We start from the raw sequence: 19316 nt of genomic DNA, 5'->3' as shown, positions 1-19316 counted from the left end.
AGGGACAACAGGCTCCTGCAAAATGACCTGACGCCGGCAGCAGCTGTGTCTGCACGCTCTGCCCTGCGAGGAGGCCGGCGGCTCTCTAACGGTGCAGCACACTTCACTCCGCGGGCGTTTACAGGTAGCCTGCAAGCAGAAATGCAGGGGCTCCTCCCCTCTCCCTTCCTTCACCTTGAAGGTGGAAGTCATTCACAGTGAGCACGTACTTAGTTGATCCCCTCGCACCACATGCCCGACTAGCACAAGCAGATTTGTGAGGGGTGTCTGCAGTTATCACGGCATCATGTTTCTCATTCGTTTAATGACAAAAACCGCTCGCCAATAGCCCAGCGGATTTTCTAGCCTGAGATGTGACAGGCAGCAAAACCCAAAGCTGTCCAAGCTTACAGATGCTCTTAAAATTGCTGCTCTGCTTTGCTGATTTTTTTTTTGGTGCTGATTCCTTCTTCAGCTTTCAAGGACCATTACGTTAGCATCTCTGAAAAGGTCTGCCAGGCGTGAAGAGCAAGCTGTCCTGCTTGTATGGGGTGGGAAAGGAAACTGCACTGGCCAAGAAAGGTTGACACAAGGTTTGAACAAGTAAGAGATGCCACAGAACGCTCACGCAGGGCAGCCTGGCCTGTCTGGGATGTGTACAGTCCAGCTGAGAGTGATGGACCCTGATTCAGGCTGATCCCACTGGCTGGGGAAAGAGACAGTGTGTCCCAGCAACCGGCAGGAGATGGTCTGGGTTTTGACGGTGGAGCAGTGAAGAGCAGAGCAGTGAAGGCCCAAAGCTGTTACCACACTTTGCAGCCACTCAGGACATCTGTGGAGGGCAAATTCTCGCTCCACAGCCATCGGAACAAGCCAGCCAGGCGCCACAGACAGAAACAGGACCCTTCCTTGGGGACGGGTTCTCCCAAAGCAGCCTGCAGCTCCTGATGGGGCTTCACTGAAGAAGCTCACCCTCCTCCTCCTCCTCCGTCTCAGACAGAGCCTAGTACACAGCCTGGCACTGCCTCCAGGCTTGGGCCATTTCAGTGGAGAGACCTCGTGTACGGGGCCCTGACCGTAGCGTTTGCCACGCTGCAGACAGCATCGTCAGTGACCTGGTGCATGTGTGCTCTGCCACGCCTGTACGTGATGGGAATTGCTCAGCTCCTTGGGTTTCAGGGGTCTCGGAGGAACACCTGCCCCCCACCAGCATCCCTACTGAATTGCTCTACTTGTTCAAGGGCAAGTGTCCAGGAACAAATCAGCGCAGATCTGATGGAGAAGGGGTGTTGTGGAAGGGTGCAAGACCAAACTGAAAAAACACAGCAGTTATAAAATACCTATTTGAAATACAAAATCCCAATCTGTTGGAATGCAGAAGCTCTTGCGTTTTTCCTGCAGAGTAAAAGAACAGCTTACAATAAAAATACATTTTACGAGCTGTCCACTAAGCCGGTTACATTTTCCCAGAGCTTAGCAAAGCACTTGTAGTGGAAACGCCGCTTCTGATCTTATTATCCTTCCCTGCAGTGCATGTTATTAACTTTCTGTCTTATTTACAGCATCGCCATTTACTTTTATGATACTTCCATTAACTTCATTGGAGTGAACATTGCTTGATGCACACAATCAACGCCCAGTGCTGCCATAATCTTTAACGCACCTTGCCAGCTGTTCTGGGTTTGCATACATCTTTTTGCAAGAGCAGGGAGGACAGATGCAGCTGGAACATTGCATTTGAAGAATGGAATAAAAAACATGCCTCCCAGTTTAAGACTTTTTTAAAAACAAAACAAAACAGGGCAAAGGCAATCGTGCTTCCTTGTGGGGGTGTTGCACTGGACTGGTTCACCCTGCATCTGTGCCACTAGCAGGAGAGATGACAAAGCACAGCCAGACTCTACTTCAGCTGGACTTGAAGAACTCATGAGGTTGTTAGTAGAGAGCGACAGGTGCCTGCATAACTTACCTATCTCCCTGTGACAGCCAGAGCAGCTACTGGCTTTAGGTATCCTTAGAATAAATCCTGAAAAAATCCCACAGGTTTGCTGAACTCTCTCCGTAACAAGCGATGGGGTTCCTACATGTATAGAAAGTGGTGGGAAATGCTGTACTACTATTAGTTGAAGTCCCTCTTACCCGTCTTTCCCTCGGTTATGGATCGCTAGCTCCTCCACAATCCCCTCCTCCTCCTTGAAGTTCTCCCAGTCCAGTTTAGACTTCTCCAGTGTGCTCATCTTCTGCTTTTTGGAGCCAATCTTCCCCAGAAGGCTGCTCATACCGCTTGGCCTCTTCACCCTGACAGAGATGAAGGAGCAAATGTTACTTAAATGCAGGGAGACAGCAATTAAAAACAGGGCTGAGAAACGTCACCCAGAAGAGTGGTGGCCTTGATGATGGTGAGCCAGTGCTGCTAAACAGATGGCCACCAACTTCAGGCAGCCTGCAGGCGGCAAGGTCACGCTTCCTGCAGATCCTGCTCCTCCGTTCCCCTGGAAGCAGCAGAGTTCATTACACACATATCTCAAGTGCTCGCTTTTTGTGAAAGGGCTTTTTCATTTATCTTCTTAGGAGAACAGAAAGCTTTCAGGCCAAAAGAGATCATTAAATCATCTAGTTTGACCCCTTGTATACACCAGGCCAAGCCATTCCACTGATCACCTCTGTGCTAAGCCTGGTTCTTTGTCTTCAGTTTAAAGTGTTTTCTGGATGGGATCCAGCCTCATTGCGTCACCAGCACTGACAACACATCTAGGAATTAACCATTTCATTGGTATTAACACGTCTGTTCTCAACTTGATTTTGTCTAGCTTTAGGTTCTGGTTGCTGCTGCTTATTCTAAATCTAAGAGTATTTTGGTGCAGGTCTCATTAGTAACGTACTCATACACCATAATGAACCTACATCTGAATATATTTTTTTTGACAGCTAGAGCTCTTTACACCTCTCATTGAAATGCATTTTGTCCCAGCCCGCATGTGATTTCTAAGGTTTTGTCTCCCTGCTTATGTTTCAACGCTCTTTGAAGATGGGGGTACCAGAACAACATGTAACCCACACCCTTCTACTCATCACAGATTGTTTCTGTTCAAGGATTGCTTAAATCCCGTTAGTTACACCATCACACAACATGTCGAGTCCCAGTGCGCTTGCACTGTGACCCCACACCATCTCCCAAGCCCCTGCTTAGCAGGAAGACCCCCTTGGTCCTTCATCTCCTTGTTCTCAGAGGACTGAAATCCCACCCGCGTGGCAGGGCCCCCGGATCTCCCCTCTACGCTGGGAAATGCACACACAGGGACTCGGGTCAGCCGGGTTGCCCTCGGAGGAAGACAATTCTCGGGGCTGGGAACCCATAAAACAAACTCGTATTAACCCTTCTTAAACCCCCCCCAGGAGAGGGGGGGTGAACAGCATCCCATTGAACTCGGTGTTTACACACATTCCAGAGATAACTTCAGGTCTGCAGGGCCTTCGCCTCTGCAAGAAGCTGGAGAGGAAATGATTCTCGTTCCTGAGAGATGGAGGAATTTGGGGAGGGGGACCCGAGGAAGGCGGCCAGGTGAGCGTGGCAGATTGCTCTCCCTCGGTACTCTCCAAGCACGGTCCTGCCCAAGGGGGAGCTGTTCTTGGGAATGTATCCAAAGCTGTCCTTATCGGATCATTAGCGTGGTTTATGCTTCCATAATTTGCAAGCCTCTAAAGGAAAATAATTCCGCAGTTTATATGGAATTAAATCAAAGAAAATGACATCTTTGTAAGTCTCAGCCAGAAGATTCTCAATGCAAGAATGGCTGGCCATAGTCACTTTATCCCTGAACGTCTCATCAAGATGTCGACAGCCCTTCACATCACGATCACACAATAAAATCTTGATCCTCACTCAGGCTCTGATTCTCTCTTACTTTTCCAGACATGATGGCTTCGAGCATCCTTATCTGCAGGTAGCAAGAAAGTAGTGCAAGGGGGAAAAATGCGCAGAGGTGTTCTCAGCACAAAATAAAACTGGAGAGATTTGGCTCCTGCATCTGGCTATTCAGGACTACACACAAGCCTTGCACAACCACCAAACCCAGCATTACACGCGTGTTCAAGTTGCGAGGGAATGGGAGGAGAGGAGATATGACAAGTAAGAAGGCAAACCCAAACAAAATATTGGGCAAGCATTCCCCGTGGTGTTCCCTGCTGAGCAGCCGCCTGGGTGCCAGAGCCTGGTGCTCGTGCAGGGCAGCTCCTTGTGCTGCACTGGGAAGCCTTGGGATTTAGCAAGGGATTTAAAGATGCTCTGAGACAGATCTAGAGAAGTGCTATGGCTGATCCAGCTGGCAATGCTCCTCTCTTCCCAGCCTGGCAGGCAAAATGTGTTTAAATTAACACAAGGTATTATTCAGTAACACGTTTCTCCGAATACACTTAACTTTCCAGACACGCTTGTGCTTACACTTTTGCCTACCTTTGAAGTGGGAGAAGCAAGAGCGCTGAAGCAGAGGGTGCTGTCCCTTGTCCTTTGCTGTTTCCTAAATGTTTTTGGGGGCAAAGAACCCCAATGGCATAACCCATCTCCCTGTCCAAGGGCACTCACAGCTCACCTGCATCCCCAGCCACTGTACGGCTGTGCTACAGACAGGCAGACGCTGCAAAAGACACAGCACACACCTGGAAAACCCACTTGTAGCTGTTGCAGGATCTTTCCTGGGTGTTAGGGGAATGCCTGCCCTGCAGGGTGACAAACAGGCTCAGAGGCAGGCTTGCACATGCCGAGGCTGATGCCTTTTCGGCTGAACCTCAGGCTGTCAGCTGCTGGTGGGGAAGAGCTGAGTTGGGACAGGGACAACCAGCCAGGCTGGGCCACTGCACACGTCCCTGCACAAAGCGCAGACCGGGCCATGCTGACAGGCAACTGCCGTCCCCAAACGCCAGCGGGGGACATACATGAGGGAAGGGAACCAAAGGCAAGACGGTTCACTGCCAGAGGTGGAAGCAGAGGCAGTGCTGGCTTCACAGCAGGGGCAAGGGCTGCAGGCTAGACAAAGGGAGCTCATCACACGTATTTTCTTCCATGGCAATTCCTGGCATAAATTAACATTTACATGCACACATCCATCTGTACCAGTGCTCAAGGCCTCTGTACCTCAGGAATATCCTTTAAAAGATGCAATTCACCCCGTGTTTGAAGCTACGGAGTCTAGGTTATGAACATGGACCTCCATCAAGGGTTTCCAGATAGCCACCAGAGACTTGCAAACCAACAGTTCCTTCAAGGCAAGGGAACCTGATGAAAAAGGGCAGGCTATGTTGCACCCTTGTGTTGATGCCTACTCCAAAAATCCTGCTAATATCTGGTGTCAGCCCCATGCTGGAGACGGGCCCTGGGCTGGATGACCTAGCTCTGCTCCTGCCTGGACAATTCTGTGCTGTTTGTGGCAGGACCAAGCCTGGGCCAGGCAACGAGACAGGGCCAGGCACGGGCTGAAGGACATGTTCGAGTCTGCTGCCGAGTTTTCACTCCACGCTGAGCCTTTCATCACCCTGAATAAATCCAACAGCAAACCTGGGGGTGGGAATTCCTATGCTTGTGCCAAAATGAAGTAAATGAGAGACATTAAAGTCCAATTAAAAACTTGCTTGGCCTTAAATGCCTCATCTGTTTCAAAAGCAAGTAAAGGGGCCTGATTAATTGCATTCAGTGCCAACAAGAGGAATTATTACCCTTTTGTACTCATTAAGGGTATCTGCTGTGGCATCTTTAATCACTAAAGCATTTAAAAGAGAGAAAGTAATTTGCTAAGACATAATGGGTCCCGGGGATGAGGATCAGGACATTTGCTTATTTAGGACACAAAGACACGCTCTTACTTTTCACAATTAAAATGCCCAGCCAAATTCAGCCCCTGAACCAGCAAATAAACGTGCTGGGGAGCTCTGCCTTGGTGGGGGGATCTCCCTGCCCCCATCTCATGTCTTCAGGACAAGGACTGTGCCCACGCATCACCCCATGCATGCCAAGGGCTCCCCGCTGTCCCACCCTAGCCGATCACGCTCTGTATTCCTGTCCTTAACAATAACGCTTCCCCCCATCTCAGAGCATGCTTGCAGGCTGACCGGGACCTTGGAGAATTGCTGCTCCACCAATGATAAAGTGTCACTGTCACATGTAATCCCTACTGGCTTGTAACATGAAGGTCGGCAGCGTCTGGGAAACGCGTGCCTGCCTTCAAAGAGGCAGACTTCATCTCAAGCTTTATGAAGTAATCCTGAAGCAATAGCAAAACAGGGCTGCAAAGGTCTCACGGTGCATCCCACCAGCCAAAGCAAGATGCCTTCCTCTCCCACCCACCCAGAGGTGGGTGCTCTGAGGGCCTCCTGACACCAGCCCCACACGCACTAGAGGCTTCAGTACTTCATCAGCCTTTCACTTATGTAAGTTTTCCCCGATGACTAAATTTCCTTACTCACCCTATGACTTCTTATCTTCTTCCTAGTAGCTACTAAGAACAGATCATGCCCTCACTTTTCACAGCAGCCTTTTATGTCTTTGAAAGCTTTTCATATCACCCCTTGCTCAGCTTGCTCTTTCCTAGACTAAACAATCCTGAATCCTTTCAAGCTTTTCTCATTCCTCACGGTTGCCAGCCCTCTGACCACTCTTTGCTGCTCTCCCTGGACTCTCTGCTATTGGTCCACATCCTCCTCAAAATGCAGCATCCAAAACGGGAAAGAAAGGGCTCCAGCCGCAGCTTTACCGGCACTGGGAGCAGGAGGAATACTTCAGATGCCTTGTGAAGCATGCAACTCCTTACACGGCCTCCTATGACGTGTGCCTTTTTCACAACCGTGTGACAGTGTTGACTCACGTCGAGCCTGTGATTCACTGAGGTACGCGCCTGCTCCACTGCTGCCGAGCCAGTTATTTCCTTCCTTGATCTGTGCAGGCAATTACCGGTACCCAAAGGCAGAGCTCTGCACCCGTCCTTCTGCACTGCTCCTCCTGCTTGCCCTCGTGTTTCCCTCCACGCAGCGGATCTTGGATGCCTTGGCAAATCAGCCTCTCCTATTTGCAACACCCATGCTGCAGCTGTTGAAGAGTAACGCTGGGGAAAGTACCTCCCATCTTTGTGCAATACCTATGGAGACAATTCAGCAGCTGAAGCAGCACCAGTTGGCCAAACAAGATCAAGCTGATGGCCAGAAGCAGCCGGGACCAGCAGGGTCAGGCTGCAGGAGGAGCTGTGACAGTTCATGTTGTCCGACTCCGATGAACAAAGGGTGCCCGAAGGACACCCACCCACCTGTTGATCAAGGAGGCAGCAGCTTCCCCAGCTCAAGCCTGCCCTCCACCCTTGGGGACCACAAACCCTCTGCTGCTCTGTTTCTGCTGGCTCCATGGGAGCGTGCAGACCACAAACCCTGTGCTGCTTCTCTACCCACCTTGTATCATCCTCCTTCTTGTGGGTAGCAGCTTCTGTAGCAGGAAGATTCTACTTCTGTCACCTACCAATACTTTTAAGAAAGGTTCAATTTGTAGGAAGGAAATGCTGAGCACAAAATAGGATGTTACTGATGCTTAGCTAACACCCCAACACTCCCCTACACCCCCTTCTTGTCATGTCACATTTTGGCGAAACAGCATAAGCAAATGCACTTAAGGGGACAGTTACGGATGTACACAAATCACAAATGAGATGCTTGTTTTCCCCCCTTTAATGAAAGGCAGCCCCCTGAGCCCCTATCAGAGTGGCTAATAGCCTGTTTCGTCAATGAGGGTCTGGTGACAAAGTGGCTGCTGCAAGACTCGGACCAAGAAGCACGTTCTTGTAGATGATGCTGATTCCACCAATGCATCCTGCCCACCCTGCAGCTACGTGGTGCAGCAGACAAGCCAACAGAGTGGGGCATTTTCTCTGGCCTCATTGCAGGCTCTTGCACCTCCCAGAGCAGAGGCAATTTGGTGCTGGGCAGTCTATCACCTTCCAGAATACACCTATAAGATCTAGTGACTCTCCAGGAAGCACTGCAGAGCAACCTTTCTTTTTGCAGAAATAAAAGCTGGACTTACAGAGATGACACGACTTCTTCAAAAGGAAATGTTGCAAAGCCAGGAAAGACCTCATATCGCCTGCTCCAGCCTTTGTGCACAGATTATCAAAAAAATCACCTTTACCATTTACCATTAAAAAAGGCAGGTTACACCTACAACCTAAAAAGCCCACCTTCAAGGAAGGTTCAGAACTAGGACGGGTAGTTTTTGCTGTGCGTTAGATGATGAGACTATTGCAACGGCCAAGGGTGCTTATGCTGTCTGGCACAAGAGGACAAGCAGGAGGCGTCTGCTCGCAGGTCTTCTTCAGCATGGCTGAACTGCTTTGCAAATCTTCAGGCAGAAGAACCCAACTCAAACATAAGCTGCAACACAAACTGCCTCTCTGCAACCCAGAGCAGCGTGTCAGATCCCACGGTCAGAGTAGCATGCTGGTGAGTAAATGCCACCGAGTGCAGAAATCCAGCATCTCAGGCCACGCAGTCCTGGAAGTACCACGTTCACCATCAAGCCCTGGCTCTCCTGCAGCCCCTCTCCTGCCTGCCTCCCTTCCCCACTGCACCCTGCAGTATTTATTTGCAGCGCAGTGATGGCAGCTCTATTCCTGTCACCCCAAGCACTTCGATGTCAGGGATGCAGGTGAGAAGCTCTGCCACTCCAAGAGAAGAGCACGAGGTTTTTGTAAATAGTAATATCTACTCCTGCCACAAACTGCTGTAAAGCTGAATAGTTTCCTTAATGGCAGGAAATGGTTCTCATACAAACTAACCACAGCTGGGCAACTGATGCAGCCAATAAATACTTTAATTTTAATAAAGTGGAAGATTCCTGCCCAGCACACCACAGATCACCCGCCCGGCCGTCCCTCCTTCGAACAACAACATGCATGGGTGTGCGAGAGACACTGCATGAGCGGGAGGTATGCGGAGACCTGCCTGGTGGCCCGTGTGCCAGCTCCGCCGTTCACTCCCAGCCTCTCCAGCCAGCCTGCCTCGGCAGAGGAGCGAAAACGCTGGTGGGGAGGAAGAAAGGCACGTGGCAGGAAGGGAAGCATGGTGTCATCTGCTCCGCAAGGTCAGGGTGGTCTGGCTGGACACAGAATGTTCGTGCCCCCGGTACTGCCAAATTGCAGGAACCTTCCCCAGGCTGATAAAACAGGCTTTCCTCTTCAGATCCTAAAACCGACCACCTCTTCCCATCCCTCACCCCGCATCAGCGGGCAAGGACAGAAAAATCTCCCAGGTGAAACCCAACTGCATTTCTGTTTGGTTTTTTTTTTTTCCTCCCCTACTCCGCATTGTTTCCCAAAAGGGCACTTGGATGGATGCAGAGAGCAGCCCAGCTTGTTATCAGCCCTGCCTGTTATAACAGGTATTTAAAAAAAAAAAACACAAACAAGAAAGGCTCCCCAACGCCAAACAAACAAACATTGAAATTCCAGGTGGAAAAGAAAAAAAAAAAATCACAAAAACAAGCAAGGAGGAAATGAAGATAAAAGCAGGGTGGATGCTGCTGGAGGGCTGGCAGGGTGGTGATGATCCTGTCCGGAGGGCAGCACCCAGGACTGAGTAAACGCAGGCAGGCTGGCAGGGAGAGGACTGGGCTGGACTGGGCAGTCTGAGGAACTCGCTGCCAACTCAGATAGTGGTGCCTGTCCTGTCCATACGCTCTGCTTCCTGAGCTGGTAGCAGATACTCAGCATTTACACCCTAAAGCATGCATAAACTGAGCCAAAGAACCTGCCAGAAACGCTCTAGGAGTAGCACTGATTTTCGAGGCAGGGTTACGAGCCCATATCTTCGTAGCGAGGATTGCAAAGCTTCTTGCACTCTGAAGAGTGACACGCACCAAACCACCATGGAAAAGCAGCCACGAGCAGGGTGAACCCCATCGGGTGGTGCTACAGGGCACAGCAGAGCAGGCACCTATGTCCAAAGGTAGCAAGAGACGCAAGTCCATTGGGAGAATGCAGCCTGCGATCCTGCTAACAAACCGGGGCACGCTTACTTCTGCTGCACGGAGAGCATCGCGGGCTGGAGCAGTCAGCAGCTCCCGGTGAAAATACTCGGAATGCACTTTACCCCTGCAGAAGGTGACTGATCTGACTGCAGCAAGGCCAGCCTGAAGTACTTACAACAAACAAGGAAATGTGGGGTTTAATCCCAGCCAAGAGCAGGAGTTAACTCTTATCAGGCTTTTGTTCAGGCTTGCCAACCCCAGTTAACCCCGAGCTGTTTTGCCATCACGGCTGTTGCAACTCGACTAGCAAAACCTGAAGAGCTAAGCCAAGCCCCAGGTCCTCTCTGGTTTCTGATGTCACCCTGTAATCCCTGACACCTAACGACAGCCTCACGGTGAAGACTCCTACAGGAACGCTGATGTTCACAGCCTCTCTCCATTCCTAGGAAGTCTCTGCCACCGACTGTGCTGAGCGGAGCAGGTAATCCAAGATCACAGCACAAAGCACAACTATTGTTAAAATAAGCAACGTGTCAGACACGTACAGAAGATGTAACCTCTGAGGAAGCGATAGCGATAGCTCTCCTTCCCACAACCAAGGTCTACGGGGAAAAGAGTTTAAGACAGAGATGAAAGGCACTGCCAGGCAAGGACAGCCAGACTGCTCACCCCGGCAGCCCAGCGATCAAAGCCTGGCAGAGGTGACACGGTTTCCATCAGTGTGGAGAGGCAAGGGCAGACGCGACAGGGTAAATGCCTGCGTGACGCTGCCTTGGTGAGGGTTGCTGCTGGCAGTGGCAGAGCTTGCCACGGGCACTGTTGATTGGGGATGTATTTGTGTCTAAATATAGTCAGTGGGGGAACAGAGGTTTGTCACAGGGGAAAAACATGTCACTCCCACCTCCCAGCAGCACTGAGCAATGGCCCACCAAAGGGCAATGCTCTGCCATTCTAGCTACTGGATTTTTGCTGGATTCGTTATTAATCCAGCACGGTGAGTTTCTGTGTGACTTCACAAGTGCCTCACCTTCAGGAGGGAAGTGAGTGTCATGGTACCAACCTACGAACAGCAAAACCAACACAGCAGGCAGTGAATGGGCTTGTGGAGCATCACACCACGGGGTGCAGCAGAGATCCCAGTTAGCAACTTCTTTTCTGGTGCACTCTCCAAGACATACAAATACTACATGCTCATCTCCATGTCATGAATTGTGCTTCATAGGCTGCTCTGAAGCGCAGGGCTGGAAAATCAGACCTAAGCGCTGACTTGCTCCCAAACAGGACAGTATAGATGTGGTACTACCTTGTCCTCCAGTCTGCTCCCCAAACTGGGGAACAACCCAGGTGTAAATACGCAGTTATTCTGCTCACACAATATAGTTATTCCAGGAATAAAACCAGACTTTGGTCTCCATGTACACCAAGAGGCAAATTTGCTGAGCAGGGGAGAGAGATGGGATGATTTGGCTCAGGAATGGCAGAGAGCAGCAGCAGTAACACAGCTGTGCAGGAGCTGGCCCTTCCTCAAGCAGGTCCCATCCCATAGCATCTAGGTCTGCACCCACCTCTCTGGAGGGCCTGGAGTCTCATTTAAGAGGCTTTGGAGGACATGCTCACCAAGAAGCACATCAGTCCTCAGGGAGCTGGCTGGCTCAGGCAGAGTCCCTGACCTGCTGGTCCCCTTATCAGCAGGAAGGGCTCATTAGGGAACGGACCAGAGCTTCCTGCTCAGGACCGAACCTTTTGTGTAGGGACTGCTGCCATGGAGAACCGCTTCCTAACAGCCAGAGGAAACAAAATATTTTCCTTGGGCCTCCAAGACAGAGTGCTGTGGGGTGGCTGTCAACAAAATGAAGTTGCACTTGTGACGCTGGGCAGCGCATGCCATGCACGGGCTGTTACTGCAGGATAAAGGTACTCCCAGTAGCATCACTGCCTGCCCCCAGAGCTGGGGACAATTCAGAGTGGCATAAGGCCCCTCTGTACAGTATAACTGCAGCTGCCCTCCAGGCTGTCCTGGCAGAACTATTTTAGCAAACACAAAATCTTGCATCCTTCTAATCAGTGTGACATTGTGCGGAGACCACGGCTCGCGCTGGCTCCCCTCCAGCCCGGAGCACAGACGGAGGCTGTTTCAGTAGCAGACTCTCCTAATGCATTTGCAGCAGACCAGCCAATTACGTTACAATATCTGCGTAAGGAGCTCAACAGGAGCTTAATTGAAAGAGCTGTAGCATTCAAATGACTTCTGATACTATGAAGACATTAACGATTCCAACCCAGCACTAACCAGCCCTGTCTGATGCTCGGCTGATGGGTAAGGACCTGTAACACGGGGCTTGGTCTGCAGCCAAAGCTATGCCCATTAGCACAGCACCGCAGCTTCGGCCAAATGCTGATGGAGCTGCCCCTTCCCAGTTGGAAGCTGCAGCAACTCCTCACGTGAGCTCTCCTCCACCCAGGGCATCCACACAATACAAAACAGACCTGCTCCTGCCACTGCAGGACTACATATGTGCACCAGAACTCCGCAAACTGTTCTCACATGGACTGATTTGAACCTGCAAAGCACTATTTGCATCTATTTTTTTTATTGAAAAATACCATGCATACTCTTCATATATGTATTTTATGTTGCTCTTGAGTTCTGTAAATGTTTTGCAATAACAAATGGGCCGGTTTCAGATGGATTTTGCTACATCAGCACAGAACCAGTACACCTACCCCACTCCAAGGTGGTGGGCTACATTTAATTTGGTATCTTAGTGCTGCCACCAAAAAGCAGCAAGAAATACCATTTATAAAGCTGTAACTGTCTGCACTGTATAGGGTGGGGGGAAGGTGCTCTGCTTCTACTATTCTCGTTCTTGAACCAATGCACAGAAATCAGCAAAAATGCACACACACAAACGCACACACAAGTTGCCAGTGAGCTCACATGCCTACATGGCTGAAAAGCATCTCACGCTCCAACAGCAGGCGAAAACAAAAAATAAAAATGAGAAGGCATGATGCTTTTGGTACCCACATCTAACATGCTGATGACCTGAAAGCTGCCAGAAGCTACTACAAGTCGGTAGCTGTGGCACATAGGATGCTTGCTGGGCTACGTCTTGGGTCACACGCTGGAGCATTTTAGAGTAACACCCTGTATTCCACCCATATTTAGCCATGGAAATAAGTGTGACTACTTTCAAACACTCTCCCTGACTTCACTGGGTTCAGCTGAGACGTTTCAAATAAAACAATAATGACCACAGCTCTGGGCTGGGACCAAGCACAGACCATTTTTATCTTAAAAGGCATTTGTTTGAGAACATTCAAAGCTGCTAGAACCAACAGCACTAAAGCTATTTCACCGTGCAACCTTAAGAACGTTGACAGCTTTGTCTGCAAAACGACAGGGATTAACTGGTGACCAATCCTTAAAAAAAAAAAAGTAGTTAGAAAAAAAAGTGCTGGCAAACAGAGGAGAAATTCTTCCTCTCTTCTGAGGCTCACTCATTCCTCCTTTGTCTAACAGCAGATCTTTTGTTCAGGATTTCAGTTGTGAGCAGCCCCGAAGTACGCAGGGAATGTCTTCGTTATGACAAGCCCTCCAGACTGGTGCGCGGACTCAGTTTTAATCGGCAGAGAAACCACTCCAAATCATGCCAGAGAAGTACTGCTAATGGAATTGTTCCAGCGCTAAAGGGATTTCAAAGTGAACGAGTGTGGATGGTGGAGCAGCTGGTTGCGACTCCCAAGTTGCTCTTCACAGTGCGGTGTGTCACGCAAGGAGGATCTAACACCCTGAGGACCCTGGCCTTGAGAAAACAACACCCAGTGCCCACCCCCCCAGCAATGTGGAGTCCCTGGCTCTGTCCCTGTGATCTGTCGACAGTCCCGGTGTTCAATCCCGATTAGCTTCCCACTGTATCAGATCAATGTCAGGCTTTGATCAAAACGAGGTGAGAAAGGCAGGACAGAAGTAGGGAGGGACCTCCCTCCTCCCCGAGCAATTAATCTGACAGCTTTAAGAATAGTTCTGATTAAAACAAATACACTGTGTTCCACTGGCAAATGTTTGCAAAGCTCAGCAGCCCAGGACAGGCTAAAGTTCTCAGGATATTAAGTCAGGGTGAACAAGCATCAGGGCTCCCTAGCACAAATGCATCACTACAATGAGCAACAAGCTCGAGCCCAGCAGAGCTGTTGCTTTGCAGTGCCATGCAAATTAATAAATAGCATGAATATAAATATATTATCTTCCAGCAGAAAGCCTGGCCTGGCAGTATGTGGGACTATGAGGGACAATACACATTTGGGCACTGCTACAAGCAGCCATAAAACCAGAATGAGGGTTTGATCACCTTTAATTGCTTTTGGGAAGTGTAACATCACCGGGGTATCCACCACAATTACCTTCCCTGTTCTATCCCAGATGAAGAGCCAAACAATCCAGATCAAAGAGGGTATTTCAGGGGGTAAGGAAAGGAGGGAAATGCCTGACAAGCTTTAAAGATGTTTGCCATATAAAACCTGAAGTCCAACCCACGAGAAAGCAGGCAATAAAAAGTTAACTGATGAGAGGATGTGCTTTTCTTCCACTGCAACTTTGTAAGGCTGGCGGCTGACAGAAAAAGCTCAGTGACAAACCAGAGGACAGTACCAAGAGCCCAAAATATATGTAAGAGGAGAAAGTAAGATTATTCCATGTTGGGTTTTTTTCCCCACCAGGGCTTGACTGAAGCGTTTTAAATGCCTGGGGCTGGCAAGGCTACCTCGGAGTGCCTTCCAGCTTTGGCAGCAGCCACTTAGAAGAGCTGCCCTTCCTCTTCCCAGGGACCCATCTCACTGGAAATAGATTTCAGTTCCCCAGAGGAAGAAGATGGAAACAGCTGACTTCTCCCAGCCACAAGCTCAGTCGTCACCTTCCAGCTGGAGGCGGGCAGAGGGGTAAGAGCAGGCTGCCCTTCCGCCCACGCAAAGCGGGAGGCTCCCAAACGCATTTTGCAGCTAACCTCCACCTACCAGAATCTGCTCGGGAAGCCAAAGCTCCCACTGAATGTGGGGACCGCAAGCCGGCAGGGCTCCCACTACCTCCAGCAGCCCCATGGCAGGGCTGGGCTTTTCATGACACATCATCTCTGGAATTCACTGGTGAGCATCCCACAGCCTCTGCTTGGTACGACGCCAGAGCTGTTTCTCAAATACTGCGTGACCTACCAGCTGCTGAGGGGAAAACAGCAAGGCGTACATCATCCAGAGAGGAGACAAGATCAGCGGGCTGCTGCTGAATGAACAAATGCTTCACAAAACTCACTCCCGTAGTCTTGTGTTGGAGGGAGCAGGCTCAGGTCCCTGGCTCTCCGAGACAGCCTGCATGACCTTGGGCAGGTCATTTAGTCCCTTTGTAGCAAGACTTTTGTCTCAAGAGGCAGCGCGCTATACGCAGCAGCGCTGAGCAAGGCAGGCAGGCTGCCAGCTGAGGATTCAAACTCCTTCAGGGAACTGTAACAGTTACGCGGTAAACGCATTAACCATGGGAACAGCTTCCCAAAGGATGTGGTGGATCCCAAACTGTAAGTTTTCCCATTGCGAGTGGATGCCTCTTTCAAAAATGCAGGCTGTAACCACAAGCGCTCGCAGGGAGCTCTCAGGGAAACACCACGACCTCAGCCAAGGCAGGGGCTCAGACTAGGTGCCCGAACAGCCGCTTCTGACCTTCAAGCAACAAACCTATAAAATCCCTTTGCATCTTGCCACGGCAGTTCAAGCCTTTTTCTTGGCTGTGCTCATTTTCCATGTCTCTGGCCAGCCCAGTTTTCAGCTGTTTCTGTGATCTGCCCCAGGCCAGCTAAATTCCCTTTGACCCAACCTGTTGAGAAATCCTCTAAATCTTGTCAACCCTCTAGCTGGTTTTTGTTTTGTTTTGTTGTTTTTTGTTTTGTTTTGTTTTTTTTTTTTTTTTATTACAAATCAGGTATCTCGGTGAAAGTTTCTCTGCCTCTTTGCTTCAGATTCTGTCCCCCCAGCACCAGTTTCTTGGTGAATCTCCCAGATGAGGACTAGTGAAAGCCTCCACAGCACGCAGTAGCCAATGACCCACGCTGCTAGAGACAGTTCCTTCACCATCCTGCCTAGTCTTGGCTCCTGGAGAGCACTCCTCGCCAACAGAGAGATTTGACTCTCACCCATAGCACAACCCCTCATCTTCTTTAACTTCACCTGTGACAACCGCATCGAGGGTCAAGGCTATCAGGCTCTGCCTTAGGAGCTGCTTCAGGCTACCCGACACACATACCGCAGCACGCTGAAGGATGCTCAGCACCCAGTTACGTGTGTATTCAGAGTCCTCTCCTGTTGAACCAGATGCCTCAAGCTGCTCCAAAACATTTGGTGGTTTCCAGTGGAGAACAAGCCTGTGAACAATTTTGATGCATTTCAGATGCTACTGAAAATACATTTGAAGGGAAGAGAGATGTAGATGCATTGCTCCCTTGGATTAATGAGGCCCATGATCTCCTCTTGTCCCTTAAGGAGAGATAACACTTCATTTTACTGAAGTCCACCGAAACCAGCCTGTGCTTGTCAGGAAGCTGGAGCAACCAGGTGCTGTGCCCCCCTCCTGGCTACAAACCACGCCACAGGGCTCTCCAGCGCCAGGACCAGGCTCCGCAAATAGCCAGGTGCAAGGAGGTCATGCTGAACATCCCAGGAGACCAGCAAGAAACCAGAAACCTTCTGCAGGAACAAAGTAACTCCCTTATCTGCCTCAACCACAATAATATTTGGATAGAGTGTTCTTGTCCGTATCTGGACTGTCATCTGCCGTTTCAGCAGCCCTGCTCCAAGGTCTCTAGTGACTCTCAGCTGATCCACGCGTGCACCTTGGTGGAAAGGGTTACTGTATCATCCACAACGTTGTCCCTCTTTTTCTTACCTCTTGGCATTACAACTTCTAGTTCTCTTCAGGGTCTGTAATCAGGGATATGAGGACCTGATTCATACCCAATAAAAAGTCATAGCCCCCTCCACGATATCTCTGCTACAGCGCTTCTCCTTCTGAGACTCTTTTCCTTCCATTAACCAACCTAAATGATCTCCGCGAGCAGAAAAGCCCAAGCAGGGTGAAGCCTTGCCAAGGGAAGAAACTCTCCCATTACTCTCATCCAAGAAAGTGGCACAAAGGAAAAAAAGACCAGAAGGGATGGCTCGCGTCCCTGGGTCATGGCAGAGAGCTGGAAAAGGCTCATCTCCAGGAGGACTGAGTGCCAGCACTTCTTTTTTTAACTTAGCCAGCAGCTGCAGAGTTTAAGCTTTATTAAAAGCCTATTTTGCCCTTGCTGCTGCAAAGGAAACCACCTCCCTCCTCTCCCCTCCCAAATAAAAGGCCAAAGTCTGCAGACAGATTCCCTGCAATGTCACCTTAGAAAAAGGTGGCAACTTGACCCATCTCAGGGGGACGTGCAGCACTGAGCAGCTTTACTTTCACTTCAGGATACAACAGAAATATACTGCTCCCACGGCTGATCCTTGCTTTGAGGCTTTATTGCGAGCAATACAACAAACCTCCGTTATTCTCTGATTACAAGTGTCTGGAGCAAGAAAGGAAGAGGTAGGCAGGGAAAACAGGCTGGATTTTGAGGCTCTAGGCACCACTCATTACCCACTGTCTCCCACTTACTTTGTTTGCAGTGTTGCTCCATGCAGAAGCGTGCTCTCCTAGAGACACACACTGCGTGACAGGTCAGAAAGACCCCATTTAAATGCCCTTCCTACAATATATTTTAGCAGAACACAAACAAGAGGCTGTGTTATTTGTCAGGTCAGAACAACAAGAGATGGAGAGCACTGAATTGGCTACCATTTACTAAACACTGTTCTCCCACAGCTATTCTAAGCCTACCTCAATTTATTGATTAATCTGCTGGATCAGTAATTTAGGCGATTTGATGGTTAGCATTTAGAAGCGTGTGTTTCTGGGAAGGCTGAAAACCTGCTTGTGATTTACAAAATTACTGTGGGGTCTCTAGTGGCTTGGGCATTTGTCAGAGGCAGGTGTTCTGCGTTAGCCATATTCTCCCTTCTCTCCCCACATCCAGTTTTAATATCAGCAATAAAATACCAAATGCTCCTGCAGCATTTACTCTAAAACAGCAAAGCAAGCGTGAGTCTTGCCCCGCTGCCCATTTCTAGCCTGTTGCATCCATTACTTGTGATATTAAGGCTTTAGAATGATGTACATCAACTAACTGGGGTGGGGGAGAACGGAACCAGAAAGCATCCAAATAATCCGTGCTCCCACACACCCTGGGGAGGGTGCCCTGAGCCTCCCAGGACAAGGAGCATTCCTCCCCTGCATCCGTTCTTGTGGAGGACGGGGCCAGGGGCCAGCCTAGCTGAATAAACCAGGGCAGGATTTGAAGAGAGGAAGAGCAAGCCTGCCTCTGTTTGCAGCTAGCCCCTCCTTTCGCCCAGCCCTTTCTGACTCTGACCCCAAGCTGCTGCTATCTTTCAGGCCTGGGTTGTGATTCCCTCTGGAGTCTGTCAGTAGAGCTCTTTAAAATGGCAGTGGGAATCCTCGCTAAGCAATGGGACCAACCATCCTTCCTCAAACACCGAGCGCATCAGCTCCAAAACCCTCCCGGAGCTCGCAGCGTCTCTGCAAGGCAGGCAGCGAGCCTCGCTTCAGCTGGCTCTCAGCGTGGCCCATTTCATAACACAAAAGGAAGCTTGAATCCCTCAGGGCTCAGATTTTTTCCAAACTGAGTAAACACACGCAAACACACATTATTTGCATGCACAGCAACTGGGACAAAGGATCTGTGGCCAGGTAGGTGTCTAACCGGTGGTCCAGGCATGCGGTAACATGTATGCAATCCTAGAAATCTTGAGCTAAAAGACACTTATCTCTAGACTGACTCTGTGCTGCTTCCAAGTCTCGTTTCAAGATTAAAAAGCACCCTTTGTTGTTTGGAATATTACCATTTCAGAAAAAAAAAACCACCCCTGCTCGGACCCCCCACCCCAAAGGTTTGGTTTGTAACCCAAAACATTGGCGCCTTAATAGCAGCAGGTCAAAGCCCTCCAGTCATTAGGCAGATTATATTTAAGGGCCTTATGTGCAGCTGATCAGAGACTTATTCCTTAAAGGATTGAAACGGCAAGACAGCGCACCTCGGCAAGCAATCTCGTTTAATAGTCAATTAGCAGAGATGTGCTCTTCTGGGCTAAAATCACCGCAGACAAAAAAAATGCACCACCATCAGCTTTCCTCCACTTCTGCTATTACATCAAGCCAGCTGATCCACTCTTTCAGCCCACTGTTAACTGGCAAGACTGGGATGCATCTAAA

At 49.8% G+C, this 19316-nt stretch overlaps 1 protein-coding gene across 1 annotated transcript in view; it reads right to left on the bottom strand.

Annotated features, from left to right (window-relative positions):
* The window catches only part of CFDP1 (craniofacial development protein 1), a 66733-nt gene that overhangs the window by 4134 nt on the left and 43283 nt on the right, over window positions 1–19316 (bottom strand). The window contains exon 6 of the mRNA XM_040615300.1: window positions 2119–2277. Coding sequence (XP_040471234.1) covers window positions 2119–2277 — 159 coding nt within the window. The remainder of the gene's footprint in view (window positions 1–2118; window positions 2278–19316) is intronic.

Source organism: Falco naumanni, chromosome 15 (assembly GCF_017639655.2).
Source record: "Falco naumanni isolate bFalNau1 chromosome 15, bFalNau1.pat, whole genome shotgun sequence".
Classification (NCBI taxonomy): Eukaryota; Metazoa; Chordata; class Aves; order Falconiformes; family Falconidae; genus Falco; species Falco naumanni.
This window is presented reverse-complemented; position numbering and strand designations above follow the sequence as displayed.